The sequence below is a fragment of the Xenopus laevis genome, chromosome 2L (assembly GCF_017654675.1).
Source record: "Xenopus laevis strain J_2021 chromosome 2L, Xenopus_laevis_v10.1, whole genome shotgun sequence".
Lineage (NCBI taxonomy): Eukaryota > Metazoa > Chordata > Amphibia > Anura > Pipidae > Xenopus > Xenopus laevis.
The window spans coordinates 133373146-133398291 of record NC_054373.1 but is presented as its reverse complement, the minus strand read 5'-3'; the positions used below and the strand labels follow the sequence as shown (position 1 = coordinate 133398291).

Genomic DNA, 25146 nt, shown 5'->3' with positions numbered 1-25146 from the left:
CTGACATGGGGCTAGACATTTTGTCAATTTCCCAGCTGCCCCAAGTCATGTGACTTGTGCTCTGATAAACTTCAATCACTCTTTACTGCTGTACTGCAAGTTGGAGTGATATCACCCCCTCCCTTTTCCCCCCAGCAGCCAAACAAAAGAACCATGGGAAAGTAACCAGATAACAGCTCCCTAACACAAGATAACAGCTGCCTGGTAGATCTAAGAACAGCACTCAATAGTAAAAACCCATGTCCCACTGAGACACATTCAGTTACATTGAGAAAGAAAAACAACAGCCTGCCAGAAAGCATTTCTCTCCTAAAGTGCAGGCACAAGTCACATGATTTGGGGCAGCTGGGAAATTGACAAAATGTCTAGCCCCATGTCAGATTTCAAAATTGAATATAAAAAAATCTGTTTGCTCTTTTGAGAAATGGATTTCAGTGCAGAATTCTGCAGCACTATAAACTGATTCATTTTTTTCCCATGACAGTATCCATTTAACAAAAATTTAAACTGGGGATTCCAGAGTAATTTCATTGTTCAAGTGTGCCTTGCTTTAATCTCCCGTGAAAATTCACCAGCAAAAAAATTGCCTGCATCAAAATCACTGCGCGTCAACACTATTTGGACGCCCATTGACTTTAATGCCAGTCGTCAAAATTGACGTAAGCAACTTTTTGGACGCGCAGCCAAAATTGGAGACGGGTGTCAATTTCGATTTTCATGATTCACCCATCACTGATCATGAGCTTGGAAGAATTTGGTATAAACTCTGTCCAATCTGCTGTCCAGTTTTGTTTTCCTTATGTTTTTAAACTACTAGAGCTAGATGAATATTAATGGGGTTGTTCAGCTTTAAATGAACTTAAATATGATGTACAGATTTTCTGTGTTTATTGTTTTTTAATTTTTAATAAGTGATTTTTGAGTTATTTAGCTTTTTATTCAGCAGCTCTCCGGTTTGAAATTTCATGAATTTGATTGTTAGGACCCACATTTCCCTAGCGATCATGCATTGATTTGAATGAGAGAGATGAGATATGAATAAGAGGGGGCTTGAATAGAAAGATAAGTAATACAAAGTAGCAAGAACAATAAATTTGAAGCCTTATAGAGCCTTTGTTTTTTTTTAAATAGGGTCAGTGACCCCGATTTAGGGTTGCCACCTGGCCGGTGTTTTACTGGCCTGGCTGGTAAAAATGCTGTTTGATGCCAATGTTATTTATAGGGAAAAACCAAAAAAATATAGGCCAGTATTTTTTTCTAGAAAATGTGGCAACCCTACCCCGCATTTGAAAACTGAAAAGTGAAGGCAAATATTAAAAAAACTATAAAAAAATAAATAATGAAGGCCAAGTGAAAAGTAGTTTAGAAATAGGAATGTTATTGCATAGTAAAAGTTAACTTAAACTGGACAAAATATATCCAGGTACACATGCTAAAAATGTGGGGTGGAAGTAGGTACCCTATTTCATGTATTCTGGAGCTGCCCCTATATCCAGCAATTTTGGGAGCACATACTCAATTTATACATTCCAGCTTTGCCCTTCCAATATACAATCCCCTGTACTGTGCTTGGTGGCATACAAACCCCCTTAAGTCATATCAGTGACTCTGATTCTTGAAAATGTTTTATTATACAAAAAAAAACAATAAAGCCACCAGGCCGCCCACACTATCTCGCTGGGAAAAATCTATAAATGAAATACTCCTGCTGCAGAAGACAGTATACTTGGCTAGGGGCTGCCCTGACAAATTTCTGGCAATTTGGGCTAGACTTGTTAAGCACTGCAGCACTTTGGGAGGCCTACTATTTACAGCCAGGCCCGGCTGCCATCCACGGAACATGGTTTGGACTCTGATATGCAAGTAATTACACAATGACGAAATGTAAGACAACCTGAGCTTGCTGCCATTTGTTTTCCCCCCCAAGAATTTTTTTTCTGAAATGAAAGGCTCAGCATCTCCTGGCTTTTAGCGATTAGCCCCATCTAGATAAACTAGCATTCACAATCTTACCTTTAAACAATCTGACAAAATTGTTGGAATGCACTTGCCCCAGAGCATCCTACTGCTGTTCTCCTCCGCCAAAACTATCTGACTCTGCTTGGTCCTGCAAAAGACACCTCTCAAGATTGTCCATCAACTGCAGTGTTGCAATTTGTTGATCTCGGGTTCTAACACACACCTCTAAATGGCAATTTCCTCACATTCAGCACAAAAGTTACATAATTACTGTACATAGTTAAAGTTGGGTTGAATAAAGATCAAAGTCCACCAAATGAAACCCAACATCCACACACACACCCCTCCATACCTTCACATAAATAATATATACCCATTTCTATACTAACCATAGATTTTAGTCTCACAATAGCCTTGGATATTATGCTTATCCAAGAAATAATCCAAGCCAATCTTAAAAGCATTAACAGAATCAGCCATCACAACAACAACCGGTACTGCATTCCACAACCTCACTGTGGAGTTCTATTCCTTCAGTCTAAAAGGTAAGTACTTTGGACCTCTGGTTTCAAGTCTGCATACATATGGCAGACTGTGTTAGACCTTAAATCTTACTGCCACTCACTCTTACTGCTAGTTGCAAAAATAGTTATAAAGGTCACATGAGGTTACCATTGAACCCTGTTGCATTTCTCTGATTTTTGTCAATGTGCAAGGTTAAAGGGGAAGTATTTGAGTATTGGGGAAGTACTTTAGGGCAAACTGGCATGGTTTGAGATAGATGAAGGAGGGCTGTCCAAGAATACTTTCATATAAAGTCCAAAAAAAGATTTGAGGTCTTATTTATTTTTTATGAGCTGCACCCATCAAAATTTTCCCCATTTGCCAAGATTAACCCAACTGCCTGTATGCTTCTTCACAAATCAGGCACATTGTCACTGAATATTTTTCTGGTGTCATTTCTGGTGTTCGGCATGCGCGTAAGCTGTGTGCACTATTCTTTTGCCGCCACTGTGTCCCCCTGTGTCTTTATAATGAAAGGCAGGAAGGAATGAGCAATGCTAAGAAATTTAATGTATATGGAAGTGCAAAGAGCACATTTTGATGCATCTCACTGTGTGTCATGGATGTATTTTTATTTATACTCTCCTGTGGAATATATGGATCTACGACACTGTGTTTGTCATTTAATGCCTTTTGTACATGTAAGAGTGCTGGCAGTTTACATGGGGGGGAAATAATCCTAAACACTAGTTACTTCACTGTATACAGCTTATTTTTGCTTCCTCTTAGTTTTTGTTTACATTTCTTCTAAGACTAATACCCACGGGCTAAAAATTGGCCTGCTGAAATACCCAGGCAGAGAATTAGCCCTTACACTAGCATTGCCCTCCTGCCTTGCCTGCACCTGACACTCAGCCAATTTTGGCAAAATCCATTGCATGTGCCTGTACCCGGGCCGACACAATTATTCTGGGTGCAGGCAGAACAGGAGGCTAATGACAGCATAGGCGTATTTTTTTCAGCTCCCTGTGGCATTAGCCTAAGGAAGCCATTCTTTCCTTTTTGGGCTATCGACTATCATGGTGAGTATCAATAGTTGAGTCACTTACAGACTGCCTTAACAATAATTATGTAAAAAATTTTTGCTGCAAATTTATGTGGCAGTTTTGTGAAAAAATTCACAGATGGCGAAGTGCAGAATTTTGCCACGAATCTGTGCCTGGCAAAAAAATTCCCGCATCACTAGTCTTTGCTGAAAGCAAAGCTAAGGTACTGTATATTATTTATGATATGCAAATTGTTCTTAGTTTAGTGCTAAATACTATAATATATTGACATAATTGTAATTATTGCTTCAGAATAACTGCCATAAAAATATCATAGCATCAAATACTAAAACATGACTTGTACATGCCTGCATTTACTGGATTGCACCATGGGATTCTAAAACAACATAATCCAACAGCAATGCAAATTAAGGACACTCTGGCACAACCGTGAATGAAGAACACTATTGTTGCCCTTTGAAAAATGATTTTAGTATGGTTTTATTATTCCTTAGCTATGGGGAATTACTTCTTGCTGATTTCAGGTTGGTTTTAGCTAAGGGAATTTTGTTTGTCCTCCATCAAGTTGCGCCTTGGGTAGGGTTATGTCTATGGGAGCAATAATCGAATTCATTTATAGTTATGTAACAAAACCTTTGCAGCCCTGAACTGAAACAATTTCATAAACATCTCTAATGATCTCTAAATTGATTCAGACTGCACAGCTACATACAAATCCATCTACAAATAAAAATTTTATTTCAAAGGGTATTCCAGATATGCTCTTTGGCAATGCAGTTTAGACTGCTGTATATCTCCGTATCAGTCAGAAACAAGAGAACATGTTAATAAAATTCACCAAAAATATGTTTTGTAATATCTCATCAAGTATTTAACATTCTGAAAAGGGAAACTTAGCAAAAAGCTTTACTGGACGTGCTTTGAATTGGTTCTAAAAAATCTATTTTTGTAGTAAATATATTATGCAGTTGTCCTATATATTGCTACATATATTTCCTTTACAAGCTGGAAAAAAAACACAAATTCAGTTTCATAACTCTTAAATGTACTATGCCAAGGAAAATATTTTAACATGTAAATTTCTAGTGTATTTTCAACAAGTACTGTTTTTTGTCAGTTGTACTGTATTTCTGCAAATTGATGTAGTTTATCACACAAAAACTAGAAATATGGAGTTGCTTGAGGTAATATGTTTTTCATTGAACAAAGGTAGAAATTGCATATTGACATGCATGTTTACTATAGAATATATAAAATATTTACTAGGTATATTCATCCATGTCATGGTATAGCTATAGTAATAAGTCGAATCACCTGAAGTTACTAACCCACGTGCTATCAGCGCTACATTGAGTGTTTAAATAATATGCTTATATCACTTAGAGAAAAGATCAAAAAACTTCGTAGCTTATGGTGCAGTATTTTTTCCTGATAATTTAAGGGGCACATTTACTAATGGTCGAATATCGAGGGTTAATTAACCCTCAATATTCGACTATCGAAGTCAAATCCTTTGACTTCGAATATCGAAGTTGAAGGATTTACCGCTATTCATTCGATTGAACGATCAAAGGAATAATCGTTCTATCAAACGATTAAATCCTTTGAATCGAACGATCCATCGATCGAACGAAATTCCTTCGAACAGAAATTTGCTAGAAAGCCTATGGGGACCTTCCCCATAGGCTAACATTGATGCTCGGTAGGTTTTAGTTGGCGAAGTAGGGGGTCGAAGTTTTTTTTAAAGAGACAGTACTTCGACTATCAAATGGTCGAATAGTCGAACGCTTTTTACTTCGAATCAAACGAATCGAAGTCGTAGTCGAAGGTCGAAGTAGCCAAAAAAAACATTCGAAATTCGAAGTATTTTTTCTTCTATTCATTCACTCGAGCTAAGTAAATGTGTCCCTTAGTGTGTTGTTATATTTTTAAATTAGCTGTTTAAGATTGATTGAAGGCGGACACTCCTTTTGGTGGTATTTGAAATAGTTATGCATCTTTTAATGTGAAATTTTGTTGTCAGCCATGATTACAAAAATATATTTTTATAACTTGTGCAATTTTGGGGGGTTGCCTGCTATTAGACCACTGCTAATCATTTGGAGGAGCAGCAGGCAGGTGGCATTGTGAGTTCCCGAGCACAGTGTTATCAGCGCATATGCGTTCTGTCAGCGTTACTATGGGGGTGAATGTGTGTGCAACATCCTCCCTTAGATATCTAGGGCCGTGTACACCACTTCTGCCCACACTTGTGAGATAGCAAGAAGTTCTGTGGTGTGTGGTTCCATAAGAGGATCCAACATTGTGTGTTTAAGTCAAATTGATTTTTCTCCTGAAGAAGTGTGATGTATATCATGTAAAATGCCTACAGCTGAAGACTTCTCATTGTGATTTTGGATTATGAAATGTTTTACATTCATCATACTTTAGTGAGTAGTCTGCATTGAGCAGGGTTTTGTTTATTTTATTTTAGTAAAATATTGTTATGCTATGTACATATTGTTTCCTTTACATGACCTTGGCCCCTCAAGGTTTCAAGTTTGGGATATTGTTTGGCATTGCATGTTACGGGCCAGGTGAGTGTGCATACTTTCCATTCCGTGATTGGTGGAGGATATTTAATCACACTTTTGCACTGTGCGCTTTATTGTTAGCTGTGAGTGTAACGCTTCTTAACATTTACACATAAAAAATTATTCTTTATGTGAAACATACTACACTATAATTATTTCCCCTTTTTATGCACTTCCTTAAATTTGGTGTTGATCAACTTGACTTGCTGTATTTTTCTTTTCTCTTGAAGATGTTTCGTCATTCGACTGGCTTTCTCAATTCAGAATTCTGAATTGGGAAAATTCTCTCTTCAAGAGAAAACAAAATACAACAGGTCCAGTTGATTTGACTTATTCCTATAGATTAAGGGGCATATTTATCAAGGGTCGAATATTGCATTTGAAAAACTTGGAAATTCGGATTCAAAAAGGCCAACCGAAATTAAGTCGAAGTTTTTTTGACCGAATATTTCAATCGAATTGGTCCGTATTTGGCTGAATTTGAATCATACAAATCGAAGTAATAGTGCATTTGATCAAATTCGAATCAAAGTTTTTCCCCATAAAAAAACTTTGATTTTTCAGCAATTCGGCAGGTTTTAGATGGCGGATGGTCACGTTGAATTTTTAAAGAGACAGTACATGATAAATTTAGATATTCAAATTTTTGAATTTTTTCAAATTAAAATCGAATTTGGACTATTCCCTAGTCGAGGTACACAAAAATAGCTCGAAATTCTATTTGTTTTAATTCGAAAATTCACCTCAACCTTTGATAAATCTGCCCCTAAATGTAGCCTTACAGTCATATGGACAGACAATATGCACACCCAACCTTGTGGATTGTCAAGGTGTAGATCCAGTCCTGTATGCACTATTATTCCTTAGGATTGCAATTTTATATAAGTGTAACCATACCCCTGAAAAAGAATAACGGAAACCTGAAAATTCAATATATATTTTTTTAAATAAATTTAAATAACTTTTATGTTACAGATAAAATATAACTGTTCTTTTGCCTGAGAACAACAGAAAACTCTCATTTAAAATTAATTTCTCTGCGAAAGCAGCAATTTAATTTGCTGCTGAGGGCTTAAAATTTTAAAGTAATAAGCTGGGTTTTTTTGGTTGAGGGTAGGGATGGACTTTGGGATGTATTTAACTTCAACAGACTTGATTCCACCTTGCCCATTGGTAGGGTTCTTAGATACTTAATGCTCCATCTACAATTAAAACATGGTAAATATCTAACCCTTAAAGCTGATTAAGTCTCAGTTTGATTATTTGTATGCCTCCTTACTCATCGGAAAATGTATTTACCATTATCTAAGGTTTCTTGATTGCCGTACTACATTAGTTAATATGTTTTTAAATAATTTCAGGTAATACAGAATGGATGGTTCCATCTGTTGTGACTCTAGATTTCCGATTGCAACCACTGCTAATAGCAGACACATCACCTCACAACAAGCTTGTTAGGCTAATGAATTGATTTGGGGTAAGAAAAAGAGTAAGTGTGCACTAATGAGGACAAAGTCATGACCTAAAATTAACATTCAATTGCTTTTTAACCTATGCAAGTGTGACTTTTGTTTCTCTACATTCCAAATGTCCATAATATGCAAAGCACTTTCAAATAAATATAAAATCTGATTAATAGAGAGGGAGGAAGACATACAAGGAATATGGATCTTAATAAAGCATGCATCCTTGTGTTATTTAAACGTGTTTCTTCAAGGTTGATTGAAACCTTAACCTCAGTCTCAATAAAGAAGAAAAAGCTTCAAATTTGCCAGACCTTGAATTTTTACAAGAGTATGTTGAATTATGCAGTGATCAGTCAATTATTCATCTCTCCTGGATTGAGATGGCTGCACTTTAAAAAGCATGCAAAATCGGGCTAGAGAATGGGATGCTGTGTCAACACATTTCACTCAAGATTGCTTACAAGACAAATTTTTGTTTCAACATTGACTCTTCTTTCCTTTCTTCTTTCTTCTAATAAGGTACTTGTTCAAAATCAATTTCAGTGTATATGTTCAAGCTTATAGTATATTTTAGACTTTGCACTGTTCTTCATTTAGCAACTTCCTTCTTGAAATTAATGAAAAAAAATGCCATGAGAAAAAAAAGTTGTTACAATCTGCTTAAAAATGAAAGAATAACAGTCTTAATGTGGTTTGAAAGGGTCAAAATAATTTGCATATATACATTTACACATAAGGTTCGCCTACCACGCACTGTTTCAGATTCAGCATCAGTTACTAAAAGATTTTTATTTTCCAAAAAAATGCTTTTACTTTCACTTTGTAAGACTTTTTCATGAAAATGTATAATCTAATGCGCTATTGGGAATAGATAACTAAATGTAGAGATTGTATATGCAAATAATGTCTCCAGTCATCAAAGCTGATTAATATACCTGAAAAGGGTATGGTATATCAAAATTAGATCTTGAAATATATATTTTAGGGGCAGCTAACCCTGCTCCCAATTATTGTTACATGATATAGGTCTTCTATACCACTTCACTACAATACAGATTTTTCTACCACTTATGTTTAGGGATTCAGTAAGTATTTTGTCTGTCCACTTCTGTTAACATAATTGGAATAAATGAATTGGCAAATGTTGAGAGACAGAGTTATATCATTTTTTGCGCTTTTTTCAAATCTGAAAATAATTCAATCCAAAATCTCAAATGTGTACTTATTTATGAAGAAACTTGAAGCTTAGTCACTTGAAAAAATAAAGAAAAAAAACAAATCAAATGCAATGAAATTACATTCTATCCTTCATTTTCAATGAATATGCAAAATTTCAAATTAATCTCGAAAACACAAATTAAAAAAAAACTGCAAGTTTTAGAAACTAAACTCCCATTAACTTTTACATGAAATCAACCCCTGGGATTGATACATCTTGAAAATGCTAGTTTTAGAAACTGCAATTTTAATTTACGATTTTTACCACAACTTTTTTACAGTAAAAAGTTGTCCCAAAGACATGAGCAGCACATTGCACTACTTGAGCAGTATAATTGTCTTTGAGATATGGGGTCTTTGAAACTGAGAGCAGACTTAGTGGGTTACTGGCTGGGTAAGAATAGAGCACAAGTACAGAGGCATTATTAGAATAGATAGAATAAAAATGTAGTACTTATTTGCTCTTACACTATGAGACATAGACAATGCATTTTAAAAGGTTCAAAAGGAGAACAAAAGATAGTGTTCTCTTTCCCCTTAGTTATTGGGCTTATCCACAGGCCATAAATACCTCCTCCACTCAATGACAATCCTGAATAACTAAGGAACGGTATTATTTTAGCACCGCATATAGTTAATATAATGTTTTAAACAAATTAATTATCTGTTATAATAAGCTATTGAGTCAGTTTCAGCTGGTTATACTGGCATCCCTCAGGTTAGTGCTTAAACAATTTTTTGTGTTATGTCCTTTTGTCTAATCAGGTTTCGCAATATTATCTATTCTAAACCAATATTTTCATCAAATTATTGCTAATTAATTTAACCAGGGTGAAATGCTTGATCAAAAGGCAGACTAGCCAAGTAAATTATATTTAAGTATTTTTTAAATTCACAGAACACACATATATATATATATATATATATATATATATATATATATATATATATATATATATATATATATATTAATAAAGGCATTCTCATATGGTATTCTCAAAACATTTTTTCCCATACTCTGCATACAACACAATCTTCATTAATATGGGCCTAAAAACAGGCTCTGATGAAATTCTCACACATACCTAGCCCAAAATAGGAGGAGGCTTGCGATGACCAGATCTGTACACCTACTACGTGGCTTCTGCACTACAAAGAATCAAACTATGCAATAGAAATTACATACTACTCATCTCTATATTGGTATAAGCATTTTCTCTGTTGTTATATTTTGATACTCATACTTAATACTGTCAGCTGCTTCTTATTGATAAATCTACTTAAATAAATAATTTATTAAAAAAATTATGTAAAATTACCATGTTCTACCTTGATGTTGTACGCACCTGAATATAGGCTATATAGGATAACATTTTGCTTGCTGTAGCTGCTAAATACTGACAATAATGTGCAGAACTAGGTCTAATATTCACAGAGAGACTCATTTATAATAATGTAGAAAGAAAACACTAAGAAGATGTTGCCTTAATACATGTACATTTTTATAAAGCTCCATAAAGATGTGTAGCATATGAGAAAAAAATTGGATATATAACATGTTACTTCTTTAAAGAATGTATTTACTTATTACTGTTTTTTTAGGAATGTTATGGTACATGCAGGGTATTTATGTTTCAAATGCATACTTCTGTGATTTGCCGTATACTTTTCATGGGCAGTGTCTAAAATGAGTGTCTCATCTGTGTGGTACATTTAGGGGCAGACTTATTAAGCATCGAAGTGGAAAATGACTAGGGAATAGTTACAGTTCCATTATAATTTTTTAAAAAAATTCAAATTTGATTTTTGAAATGTATCATGTACTGGCCCTAAGAATTCGAATTCAACTATTGGCCACCTTAACCCTGACAAATTGCTGTTTTAGCCTATGGGTGATGTCCTGGGATTAATTTGGAGTTGTCTGCAGACTTCCTGAAAATCGAGGTTTTTTTCATAGAAAATTTGATTTGAGTTTGCGGGTCGATCCCATTCACCCTGAAAAACTAAATATTTTTGATAAATTTCAAATGTTTGTTTTTTTCCCTAAATTTCAAGTTCATATGAGTTTATGGGTGTTTATTGGAGTTTTAAAAACTCCCATGAACTCTAAATTCAAAACTTGATAAATCTGCCCCTAACAGTATTTGGTATTATTTACATGCAGGTGTGAGACACAATGTAAGTTGACCATGGAACTTAATTAGGTTTGTCGCAAAACACGCAGTTTACTTCTTACAGTATATATATTGGATGTAAACTTTTTATTTTCATAGCAATACTCCAGATTTGGCATTATTCTTATGGTGAAATGTTAAAAAAGATACCAAATACCAACAATGTTATAATGTTTTTTTGGTCTGCTCAGTGTCCCAATAGTATTTTAGCAGGGTCCTATTGCTTGCAGATGAGGAATCTTTATCCCATAAGAGAGACACCATATACAGTATATAAACATACAGCTGAAATGCACAAGTGGAGGTGGCAACATAATTTAGTTTCACTCTGTACAGGGTTTGAGTAAATTAGGGGGGCAGGGATTTCACAGAGCAGTGCTGTGTAAGTGTTTAAATGTAGTGGACGAATTATATAAAATGTTGACGCATTTTAAAATTATTTTAGAATGGTGAAGTCAACAAGGTGTCGCTGCTGCACAACCTTTGGCAGAGCCATGTGCACACACATTCCTAGTTTCACTTTTGATGCACAATGGAATGACTGTCTGCTGGGGTGCTGCAGGACAGACCTCAGGCTATGAAGAGATACCACAAGGTTGCTATGTCCTGTGTGGGCTCAGGGATAATGGGACCCTGATATTTGTGGTTATGTGCTAGGTCCAAGCTAGGAGAGCTTGGAGCCTCTGAGGATGTCATCACGTAGATGCCTGTTCCAGCTCTGTTTGAGCACCCGGGTTCTGTTTGTGAATAGGCTTTGTTGCTGTGCCTACCACGTGGAAGCAAATTACCTCTGTCCAGCCAGAAAGGTATTTGGGCAGGTAGCACTACCTGGGGACAATAATGCTCTTTGAGAAAAGGGACTGAGACTCTTTATCCGCCAATAGAGGAGTGCAGGACTTTGTCTGGCAGGGAGTTGCCAGGACAGGACTGTAACAGATTCCCCAGGGTAGTGTGTCTTTATGATTTGAATGCATATATTTAACTGCAATGTTTTACTTTGCCTTTACGCCGTATATAAAGTTGAAATTTGTTATACAGTACTGTGTGTGTTTAAATATTTTCCTAATGGAGCCCCCCGCAGGTGTATTCCTGGATTCCATTAGGTGGAGGCACTGCCATGAGGTAATTGCCAGTAGCCTTTCACCTTGCAAAGGGGACTCAAGACCTGCATTGGTAAGAAATAAGAATGTACAACCTTGGCACCAGGGGGCTGTCCAAGATGCTGTTACATTCTGTATGTATTATGTATTAAATTTTATCTGGCCATTACACACTGGCAACCATGTAGCTGAAAGTGCCATAATCACAGACCCAAAATGACATCATCAGGGTGGAATGCAGAAAGTGAGGGTTAGGAGGACAAGGGTGAAAGATCTTGTGACCTGACCCACAGTCAGAAGATGGCACAAATTGATCATTGTGGTTATACTATCCAAATGCTGCAGATCTTTCAGATGAACATATTTTCCTAAAGTAGGATGCATCCTCCTACCCTTTTTTAATTTTAAAAAAACAACTCTTCTTTCACTTTACATGTTTGCATTATTCAGCACAAAGCTTTGGGAAACTGCAATCCTGGGACTATTACATTGTAAAGTTGAACAGGGAAAAATATACAAATAACACCTTCATAAACTAAGAAATGTACTTAAATAAATCATGTAGATATAGCCTCTTTGCTTAGCTGGCATGAAACAAAACATGGAAAATCTGCTTGTTAAACAATAACCACTGTTCGGTTTTTATGATCCCCCCTCCCCTTTTTTTTAATCCCGACAATTCATTTTGGAGATAGATGCAATTGTGTGTTACACAAAATCATTCAGCATTGTTCTCTTGCTATCAAAAAAGCTGACATTTGTTATTTTATATGCTCGCTATTAGAAAGTAAATAATCCTGTAATGTTACATATTTTAAAAGAGATAATTAGGATAGAGCATAAATAAAGTCACATGGAGATTTTAGGCACTTTTATTAGCAGAATGTTTTAAAGAAAAGAACAATTAAATATATTATCAGTAATTGTGTTCTTCACTTTAAAACCAACCCCAAATAACTAAAATACCATAGAAAACATAAAATTCTAGCACTGTTATGCAAAAATAATTGGATTTTTTACTGACTTTGTAATTTGTAATATCATTATAATTTTAAAGATGCTAGAGAAAATTGTGCACCAGAAGATGTCCCTATACATTCATTCTTTCAACATTTTCATTAGACAAATATACATAATGAATAAAAAAAGGTTTATTAAGTCTTTAAAGAAGACATTAGCAAGGGAACTTAATCCTAGCCACAATAAACATTTAAATGCCTCTGCTTCAATCACATATAACTTGTCTATTAGTAATGATGTACTATGTTTCTAAATATTTTTTGCACTTTTTTGTACTTTGCACCCTGATCTGCACTTCATGTTTATATGTCTCATATAAGGTGCCATTTTGGCTCTGGAGTAAAAGATAAAGGAAAAGATTAATACTTTTAACCCTTTCTTGGCATACTCTCACATTCTCAGGGCGCTCAGGAAATCCCACTAAGAAATAAAACAACCAGTAATATGCAACAGTAATACATTTTGTTTTTTAAAAAGTAAAAGGCAATGGCCATATAAACAATGGGCCAAAATAATATTGAAACACCGTCATTAAACTGTAAACAGCACTGATGGTGCAGGCTTTCCATATGGCCAGCAGGGACCTTACTGCAAAAATGCGAACAAAGCTGCACACATGCACTTATATGCAGTTGGGGAACTTACCCCATTTATTACTCCACCTAAGTATCAAGTATCATTTCGGGGGGGTTCAACCCTCCCTTCACCAGGATATTGCTTTTGTAATCTCTGAGAGCCCTTCCTCCAGTTAGGGTGCCAATCCTAGGCTTCTCCTTGGTCATCCTTGTTCTTCAGGCCCTTCCTCTTCTTTCCAGCCAATCTGACCACTCCCCTGCTTGTAACTAAGCCATAGGATGAAACAGGCAGAGGAAGCTAAGTAACAGAAGTTGGTTGGCCCAAGAGAAATGCAGACAAACATCAGGAAACTGGGGGAAGGATCCTCTGATCCCTACATAATATAGTTAGTAACAGACAACATTATACATTAAATTAATAGTAAACAATATTGTGCTGCTGTTGATAGCTGTGCTACCTCGCAGCACTAGGTCTCCACTCAACAATCTACAAGGAGTTTGTATATGTTCTGGTTTTCACCCCTACGTCAAAAGCATATGTAGATTGCAAAAGCATATGCAAAAGCATATGTAGAAATGTAGATTGTTATATAATAAAAATAATTGCTGTAAATTATGATAGAACCTTCTAATTGTAGATATCAGGGTTTTAGATTTAAGCCATAAGCCTGATATCAAAGAACAAAATTGCTGTGTTGTAAAAGAAGCTAAAGGTTAAAAGACATTCTGTTATTAGGGTTATAGAATGTCTACACAGAACAAGGAGTACATCTGTTGTCTCATGTCACAAGTATTGATGGTGCAAGGCCAAGAAAGACACACATAGTTTCAGAAACCACAGCACCGATACCATTCTGGACACTGTGCTGACACAGTGGATGTACCTTATTTGGCTATTGTACTGAGACCGTAAGTCTGTCCCTACAATGGAAATAGTGACACAGTTATGCTAAAACAAGAATGATGATTGGATGCCACTGGATCAGCCCCATGGAAGAAGAAATGTTTAAATGGTCATTTGTTGTATTGCTAATTGTTCCCTCCACGTCCTCACAAGCTTTCAGGATGTATGAGCTATTATTTAATTGTGTTATATTACTCTGTATTAATGTATACTTCAAATAAATCTGTCTGGTTAATATCCTGAGTGAATCTGAATGGTTCAAGTCAGGCCCAGGGGGAACTTCGGGGGCCAGGCTCGATTTGAGTTAGTATTTATTTAAATCCAAGAGAGACTTACTCATTTTGGCAAGAATCAGATATCGCTAGTGAAGAGTCATATGGGTAGCTGAGTGACAATATATAAGAATATATTCTATATATATATATATGTATATCCTCATCCGGGATATGACCATTTGAAAAAGACACTTATCTCTAACTATCTTTATAAAACAGGATTATTAGTCAGACAATACAATATATATATTATTATTTGATTGAGTCAATATACAGGGGGTGGATCGATTGCCATCTTGTTAGGAAGGTTTTTTCCCCCCTCTAAGGCAAATTTGGATAGGCCGCTGATGTTTTTTTTTTTTCAGTTTCCTATGAATCAATGAGTTGGACAGGCTTCAAAAAGGCAAAAAAGTTTAACTTTTTTCCAACCTCATCTACTATGTTACTATGTAAAATATAAATACTTGGGGTAATATAATTAAGTTGTAAGTGATATTGTTTGCACAAGCTCTAGAGTAGTAACCTGTAGCAACAAATGCAATGATTGCATTTATACAAGTGAACAGTTCTAGACCTTGTGCAAAATGTTCACATTTCCTTATATTAGACCCAATGCATTGCCATCTATCTTCTATATCCACACCCACATATATGTCCTGTACACAGAGCTATGTTCAGCTTCCTGATGAAGATAAATAGATATTCTTGTTTATTTAAGTTAATTCAAACCAATAAACTTGCATTCCCAACAAACTGATAATCATGGATCTGCCACAATCATTTTATGAATATACATATTCTCCTAAATGAACCAAACCTATATTAGATGAGTACTTTTGTTTGTAATACTGTAATACCTTATGCAACACCTAACATTTTGTAAAATCCCCCAAGGTGAACTCCACCCAAATAATACATACATAAGGATGTGTGCTTAGCCCACTTCTGTTTACCCTGCTGACACCTGATTGCACTGCCCAGTACAGTTCAAATCCCATCATGACGTTTGCAGATGATACACCAGTATTAGGTTGTATTAGGAAAAATGACGAGTCTGCATACAGAGAAGAAGTAGACCTGGCAGACTAGTGCCAGAACAACAACCTGACTTTAAATGTCGAAAAGACTAAAGAGTTGGTTGTTGACTTTAGAAAGAACTCTGCTGCTCACCTACCACTGTACATCGATGACTCCCCTGTTGAGATCAACAGTCAACAAATCAACAGTGTGAAGTTCCTAGGAGTGCATATGGCATAAAACCTCCCCTGGATCCTAAACACAAACTCTATCACAAAGAAAGCTCAACAATGCCTTCACTTTCTACGGAAGCTTAAAGCCAGTCTTCCCCCATTAATTCTCACAATAGTCTATCGAGATTGTTCTCTGTAGCTACACCATGCTATGGTTGGGAAACTGCGCTGCCACAGAACAAACATCTCTGCAGCGGATTGTGAAAACTGCAGAAAGGATCATAGGAGAACCTCTCCCACCTATCTCCAAAAAACACATTATGCACCGTGCAAATATTTTAGCGAAATACATTTTTCTCCCATCTCATACTCTTGCCATCTGGAAGAAGGTTCCACAGCATTCAAACTAGAACTGCTAGACACTGCAAAAGCTTCTTCCCACAAGCATTTAGAGTCCTTAACACGATAATATCATAGAACTAACTGTTCCCTGCACCTGTCACTTTATGCGTATCCTCTTTCCTTATGTAAATGCACCATGGGGGGGGCTGGGTGAAATATAACTGTATATGGCTGATTCTTTTTTTTCAAGGCTCCATTAAGCATACAACTTGCAATGCATTGTGGGAATTGGAGTGTTGGATTGCTACTTTGTTTCAATGCTACATGCAGTAAGGATCAGCAGAAAAATGAAACAAACAGATATGACTTCAACAGTCAATTACCTTTGCAAATAACTTCAAATTATTGAAGGTTTTTAATAAATGAATGGTATATTGGAAAATGGTATTGCTTTTTATTATTTGGATGGCATTCCCCTTTAATAATTACTTTGTAAGTCCTGTATTAAACAGTGCTGTCTTCAGCTGGTAACTAAAATAAACAAACAACATTTCTTTGGGTATTTATTTTCATGGTGTTGAATTAAACAAAGAGAACAACATTTGTGATGCTCTTGCTATTTTAAGTCACCACATATGCTAAATATGAAAAGATAAATTTATCATGAATTCCCTTTTCCCTCTACTGTAATCATGCATTTTATGCACTCAATTAATCCATCTAGTCTCTTGACATTTAAACACAGATTAACGTTTATTAGGAATATACAAACAATCTGATACTTTTCTGTAGTTATCTGGATTGATACTTTTCGGTAGTAATCTGGATTGATACGTTTCAGTATACAAAGATAAATTAAGACTTACTTTCTAATATATAAAACTTGTTTGAGGGTATCTCCTTGTTCTTCAGTCAATGTGTCCCATAGGTTAAATAGGCATCTAAAGATAATTCATAATAAGAAGCCTCACAGTTTATGTTCTTATCCCTTTATACTGTAATTTAATTTGTATTTCTGGTTCTAGGAAGATTGAAATGCTTCCTTTTCACTCACCACCATTAGTTTGATATCCTTATTCTTGCATTGTGGGATGACTCACCATGTTCTATTGTAATTTAATTCTCAAGTCACTTTGCCCCTGTTCCTTTACATATATAACATAATAGATGATAGATGGATAGATAGATAGATAGATAGATATGATGGTAGGTTGTTTGAATAGCACTGACATCTTATTTACTTAAAGCTCAGGGGAGGTTGATTTCACCCTTCAGAAACAGTGTCTTAATAAAGCTAGCAACTATGTATAACCACTGGCTACACTAATGTGTATCATAATACATTTTACAACTTAATAGGGAATATTTCATGGTTAAGTAGAATATGCAATCCACAATTATTAATTAATACATGAGTTAATGGAAAACAAAATCTGAATTCACTGGTTGGTGCTAATATGTTAAGGCTCCCCACTGTTAATTAAATTGCTACAGTTATTCCCTGGACCGACACTCTTGCACAAAAAAATGCACCAGCCTGGGGAATTTCTAAAGCAGTGCTGCGCAGAAAATCAGCCAGATATCAATCCGACAGATTTAATTCTCCCAATGGTCTGCATTTATCTTTGTTATGATTCTTTAGTTGGCCCAAAGGCCAAATCATCAGATCAGCCTAATATCACCCAGCTCAAGGTGGGCATATTGGGAAGAGATATGCTAGCTTGGCCACCTTGCTAAATGAGTGGATCTTCAGTTGTATGACACTTGTTTAAAGTCTGTGTGAACTGCAGGTAGAATGGCTTGCAACATTACTTTAGAAATTCTCAAGTCTGGGGAATTAATTTAGCATTTAGAATTTATTGGAGGTGCCTATAACATACCGACAGCCCCTAGTGGGTGTTTAATAGCATCTAAACAAAGTTATACAATTCTAATTTAATAAACTGCTATAAGACTGATCTGTTTTAAATCACTAATACAATGGAGAGTAATTTATGAAATTTATTTTGCTGTATACATTAATACAACAATTTGTAATTTTGGTTTAGGGGCTAATGTTTCTTTTTATCATTTTTTATAATCATTCTTTTGTAGGACTAAAAGCTCTAAATCAACTCTGCATCGTTTACTACTCGTGGTTCTACCCACAAATTTAAGCTCCAAATTTTTTTTTAGAATACAAGAAGTCTTCTCACTACTCCATAATAAGAATCTCATTTGTGTGCTGCAGACTTCATTATAGGAAGTGATTTGCACATAAAGTCACTTAAAGTTCTAAGATGGGGAAATTGGATCAAACAGGTACACCATTTCACAGGGTTATCTGTTGTTAAAGTGATCTAAATATATATTTTTTTGTCAATATCAATAGTATTTATCTACAGATCAAGAAGAACATATGCCAGGAAGCATGCAAATACATTTGAAAATTAAAAGATAACTTTTGTATTTGCTAGTAGCAAGTGCAGATTGATCATGAGGCTTCCCAATTTAGTTACTAAAGGTCAAGTTGTGTTTTCTCAAAAAAATTTAGTTTTTTGAGGTTAGTTTCATTAAAAAAAACTCTTCTGGGGAAAAAACCTGAAATTTTTCAAGATTTATTATGCCCGAAGCTGTTAAAGTCTGAATCCAAAAATACTTCAGCTAAAACCTGTCGAATTCATGTAAAAGTCAATGGCAGAGGTCTCTTTAACCATTTGAAGATGGTTTTTCCTTGATTTTTGGGTGTTTTACACTGGTTTGAGCTCGAAAACTCAATACATATGAGGTATTTGATGTTTTTAGCCTATAAACTCAAAAAAATATTGGTATTTGTTTTTTTCCCCATTGCATTCAATCAAGTTTTTTTACATTATGATTTTTTCATAAATAAGAAAACATTCAAGTTTGTTTAAATTGTGAGTTGATTCGAAGTAGAGAAAAACTCACAAACTCAACCTTTAATAAGTAACCCATAAGTGTATGGCAAGCAATATGGGTTGTGTAACAGTGTTTTCCAAGATTCAGATTCTCCAGACCTTCACTTCAAACCATTTTGACCATGAATCTTGAAACTCCTCAATGGTGATTGCCCATTAGTAAATATGGAAATTTGCAGAAATGTTTAATTGACACAAAACTAAACTGTAGTTGAGTGGTTTCTATAAATACCTCCTGTGTGTTTAGATAAATAGCTCATACATTTTAGAAGTAAAACAGAAAAAGGAAAGAAAGTATCACAAAGTATTAACAATATTTTAATGCAAAAATATTGCTCGGTATCATAAAAAAGAATGTGATACTGTATATACAACATTTTATTTTTAACAGTTCAGTGGTGAGTTAAAATGTTTAGTTCAGGTTTCCACAGAAAATGTATATCCAAGTATAATTAGGAAGACTTTACAAGCTATAGTTTTTGTTTTCTCTTAATAAAAGACAAATCATATGATTAGTTTGAAATTAAAATGAAGCTTTAAGGAAATATTTTCACTCTGGCATTAAAAACAACTTTAGATGTTTTATAACAAAATAAATTACAATTTATGTGCATAAAACTAGATATGTGTAAAACCCAAATTTTTATATTTCTTGAACTAATTTATGGATTCAATATTTTAAGGGATACACAGAAAATACAAAATGAAATGTTTCTTAACTGCATGTTCTGTTTTAATTCCAGTTTCCCAAGGTTAAAAAAAAAATTGGTTCATTAAAGACACTGAAAACAAAAATAACACCCCTTTCACACTACAGCATACAAGTACAATAAGAAGATGAGCAGTGATCATACAATACAGCAGTGAAAAGTGTATTCAGGAAAATTTTAAGTTCATTCATCATTAGTGGAAGGATACCTCATGTTAATTTTAGTTTTGTTTTTCAAGAACTTTCACTCAAAAATGACTTGTTATAAAAATATTTCTGGTGTCTGGACTTACTTATCAGCCACAATCTCATCCTTACTTGGATATTTGAAGCCATAAAGGACTTAATATACAAATAAATGTTGCTGCAATGCACCCCTTCGTTTCACCAGTTTTTCTAAAAATCTTATTAATTAATACTGTGACTCGAGGACAAATATTTACATGCCTGCATGCATTTAAACTATAAAGGCTGCTTTTAAACCAAGAAACTGAAAAAAACAATTTGTCTAAAATTGTTTCCTAATCTCTAATATGCTACACATACATAATGCCTTCCTTATGGGACAGTGGCTATATACATGTGGCCAGAGGTTAATTAAACACAGCACTTTTAACGTAACCCCACAAAAGTATGAGGTGAGCGTTTTGATTACCTCTTTGTTTGCTGTTGAAAAAAAACCCCTAAAGAACAAAAATCATTGTTTCATTTACATTCATAAGACAGTATGAGTTACTTCTTTAATGAAATAATACAGCAGTTCAAAGTCCAAGTTTCTTTATATTCCATAGTAGGTTAAAAATGTTATTTTAAGAAGAAAACATTGTTTTCAATTAAAAACTTCTTGTTAACGTCATGACATCCATGGATCCCATATCAGTGCATGCCCTTTTAAGATTCTTCAATCTTCTCTTAAGTGGCTTCATTAAAAGCATTGTTGCTGGTTTATGCATGATCAAACTGTTGAAACATTTAAGTGTCCATGTTTGGAAGATTCTGATGTGCACAAATAGAGGAAAGTCATGACTTGAATAAGCATCATTTTAAAAAAAATTGTACAGGAGGCATTAATGGCCAAAACAATTCTATACAAGTTTGCAGATGCATTTCAATCTCACTTCTTCAAGAGAAATGCTATATTTACAGTTAGAAAACGTCTCAAAATCTCTGAGATCATAGTCACATGTTGGCAGTCCAATGATGCAGAATATATGAAGAACTCCAGTCCTTAATTTAGATTATACATCCATTTTATTCAGAAAGCCTGGCACTTCAGAGTCCTCTGTTGTAGCTTGTGCTCCATCAATACATCACACTGTTTTTTAAATAAAGTCTTCCATCTAAAAAAGATAACATTTATGTTAACAATGTGTCATCACTTACATTTTACTTGTAATGAATCTGCAAGCACACATGCATGTGTAAACACTGTTTAATTTAATATAGCAGAGGTAATATATTAATTATTTACATTTAGTAGACTATATATTAAATTCTAATTTCTTAATTTTTAAGATCATAGAACTTTAGTGCCAGCCCATAGTAAAAAAAAAAAAAATTGGTTTAAATTGTAGAAAAAAATTACCTTCAAATCTGAATTTAAGTTCCACAAAAAAGTAGTAAATGGAATTAAATGGTGTTTCTTTTTATACTCAATTTGTCCCTATAGTTATTAATTGTTGGTTGAATTTAATGCTAAAGCTGTTTCAGGTGAACTGTTCCATTTAAAAAGTTTTAACTTAGGGTAAGATTTACCCTTTAAAGAACTGGTCACACCAGAAAAAAACACTCCATATACATTTGCCTCTATGTATTGGTGTTGGACAGTGTTGCTGAGAATGTACAACCAGCATGGTCCATATAGTTCCATGGGGCTGTTCAAGATTCTACTTAGTAATATGCCATCCCATTTGGACCTTCTATACACAAAAGCAATGGTAGAGTGCTTACACCCCTGAGCATATACCTTTTGGCTTACCACTGGAGGATTCATTTTACATACAACAGTATGGCAGTGCCATGGGCAGTAATGTTGCTCCTACCTATGCAAATTTGTATATGGCCCACCTTGAGGAGACTAAGGTATACAAACATTCGTTATACCTACAACATTTTATGTTATATCTCCGTTACATAGACAATCTCTTGATCATTTTGGATGGTCCAGTAGAAAGCCTAGGTGATTTTCACACATTTTTAAATAGTATGGAGGTAACACTGAAAAAACAGTTTTTGAGAAAATGACCCTCAATTTTTTTGATGTTCAAATCACCAGAAATCGCCCTGAACAAGACATGAATCTGTTCATTAAAGAAACAGAGAAGAATAATCGTCTACACTATAGTAGTTTTCACCCTGACTCACTTATAGCCTTCTTACCCCTAACACAATATATGAGATTGAAACAGATTGTGAGTGAGGAGGCGGATTACAAAAGGCGAGTGAGTGAGATGACGGATCGATTCAAACACTATCCAGATGAGGTACTCAAAGTAAATTTAGACAAACTACAAAATAAATTCCTATGAATTACTTGCTCCGGTTAAAAGGGACAGTAAGAAGGGAGAAAGATTGGCCTTTGCCAGCAGCTACAACTCTGCCAGCAGACAGGTTGGCAATATTATCCGTAAACATTGGCACATATTACAGTCATGCCATCCAGATACAACAGCCTTTCAAGAGGTACCTCTGTTATCATAGAAACGAGGCACAAGTTTAAAGGATCAATTGGTGAAGGCAGACATTGGAAGCATAAAAGGCCATAAACAACCTTTTAACAAAATCTGAAATTTGGAACATTTCCCTGTTTACACTGTGTACAATGTAATTCGGTTACAAACGGTAACTCCTCTTTTATCCCCCAATATTCGATAAAGAATTATTACACTTGTGAATCAACATATGTAATTTATTTGTTGAAATGCCCATGTGGTTTACTTTATGCAGACGAAACAACACAAAAATTTGTGACCACATTCTAAACACAAATCAACTATTCGCAGAGAAATTTTGGCACTGCCAGTCCCGGCACATTTTCATACAGCCAGGCATTCTGTGAGTCAGCTCAAATTCCAGGTGATTGACTCAGTGGAGGAACCATGAAGGGGTGGAAATAGGCTTATGATGCTCAAGAAGCTTGAAATGCCATGGATCCATAAGTTGGACACTATATGGCCCAGAGGCCTTAACAGGGAATATACGCTATGTTTATGTTTGGGTAGATGACTAGGTCCTATACATACAGTATGATGTACGATTAAAGAATCATGTATGAATATATAAACTGAAGTTTTTTTCTTTCTCTTTCAAGGTGCTGACATCATTTCCAACGTACTACTATGTGTCTCAGGAAGGTGCAGTATGTGGAATGGGTCTTCTGGAGTCTCAGGTAAATACTATAAAATCATTTTTGTTCTCTCAATAACATTATTTAAAAAAAAAAAAAAATTAGCATCGAAACTTAATATATTTGTTTTGTGATGTAACAGAGGGGAAGGGAGGTGTCTTTTTCCACACCCCTTCCCCAAACTTTAAAGTAAGTAAAATGATCACATGTCATGAATAGTGATGAGCACCACGTTTCAGAGAGAAAGTCATAGAAAGTCCATATAGAAAGATACCAGTGGCACACTGAAAACGGAAAAAGTGCAAGGTTTATTCACCCCAAAAACATACAGAAAAAAGGCAACATTTCGGGCCACCCGGGCTCTTTATCAAGCCTAGTGCAACAATCATTTTACTTACTGTAAGCAGTCAAAAAATAATGTAGTTATAAGAATAACTGTAGTTGATTTGATACATCACATTTACAAATATAATCAAGGAAGAAATGTCATTCTTACAAAACCTTTTATATATGTGGATCAATACTATGTTACTCATTATATTAGAGCGTGAGAACAAATAAATGATTATATCTGCAAACATGACTTATCTTATCATGCCCCAATAAAGGATTAGCAACATAACAATCATCCAATATGCTGTAAATGGCATATTTTTCTTATATATCACCACATTTTCATCATTGCAACAACTAAAAGTCCTGATAATTTAAAGTACCACAGTTTCCTACTGCATTACATGCCAATGGTTTGTTTGCTTCTAAATAAACAAAATATATAAATAAGGTTATAAAGGCATAGTATAGTGCAGCATTAAAAAAGAACACAATACCCTTTGGCTATTGGGATATTTCCTATAGGAACCTAGCAACCAATATGCCTTATTTGCACTTGAAGGATGAAAGAGGTTCTTTTTGTTAGTGTCAGACGGGTTTGGTCAAACTATGTAAGAAAAAACTCCTTAATTATTGAGAGAGCAATTCCATGTCTAGGAGACAATTCATGCAAAAATAATTCAGGAAAATGAATTGTATTTTCAGAGATACCATACAAAGCGTTTTGCATCACTTGTTCAATCAAAAGTATAAGCAAAATTGCTCAGTAAAAATATTGAAAAGCAATTTGTCAAAATAGCTATAAATGATTAGTGAATGCCGAGAATCCAGTTAATCTGGAAAATGATTTCTTAAAATTTTGCTGCTGTTTGAAGATTATGTCCACCCAAGCTGTGTGGGTAAAACAATAAATTACACTTCAGCAAGTCAACATGCTTAGAAATGAAAAAAAATATTATTCTCCAGGCCACCCCCCCTTACATTAAATATGATACAGTAAGAGTAGTTCTATTATTTATAAAGAAAATCTTATACTTTTTAATATATGATAAAATAATATGAATAAGCTTACCTATTCTACATTCCTATAAGATGCAAGAGACGGATGTTAGCTGAGCATAGCTTTTATTTTTTTTATCATTGGAAATACATGTTTACAGATTTAACCAATTAGGCAAGAAGAACAGAGAAAAAAAACTATAATAAAACTATATACATTTTTTTCACACCCTGCATGGTGCAAACTGGCTAGACTGACAGTAAGCTAGTAATGTTCCACTGGATGGCAGCAGAGTGTTCAAATATAAGAAATAACTGTCATATTATTATTATTATTATTATTATTATTATTATTACTGTTATTAACATATATACAGATTTGACATATTATTCACTGCTTTCACATTAAGAAATTGATCATTGTAATTGATTATTTAATTGTATGAGCTCGACTTATCAGGTAGTCCAGAAAAT

General features: G+C 34.8%; 1 protein-coding gene across 3 annotated transcripts in view; it reads right to left on the bottom strand.

Annotated features, from left to right (window-relative positions):
* Nucleotides 1-19590: 19590 nt before the first annotated feature.
* dach1.L (dachshund family transcription factor 1 L homeolog) overlaps nt 19591-25146 on the bottom strand; it is a 211821-nt gene continuing 206265 nt past the window's right edge. For all 3 annotated transcript variants that reach the window (XM_018247292.2, XM_018247293.2, XM_018247291.2), the window contains one exon: nt 19591-21334. In XM_018247292.2, the coding sequence (XP_018102781.1) occupies nt 21297-21334 (38 nt within the window). In that variant the 3' untranslated portion in view covers nt 19591-21296. The remainder of the gene's footprint in view (nt 21335-25146) is intronic.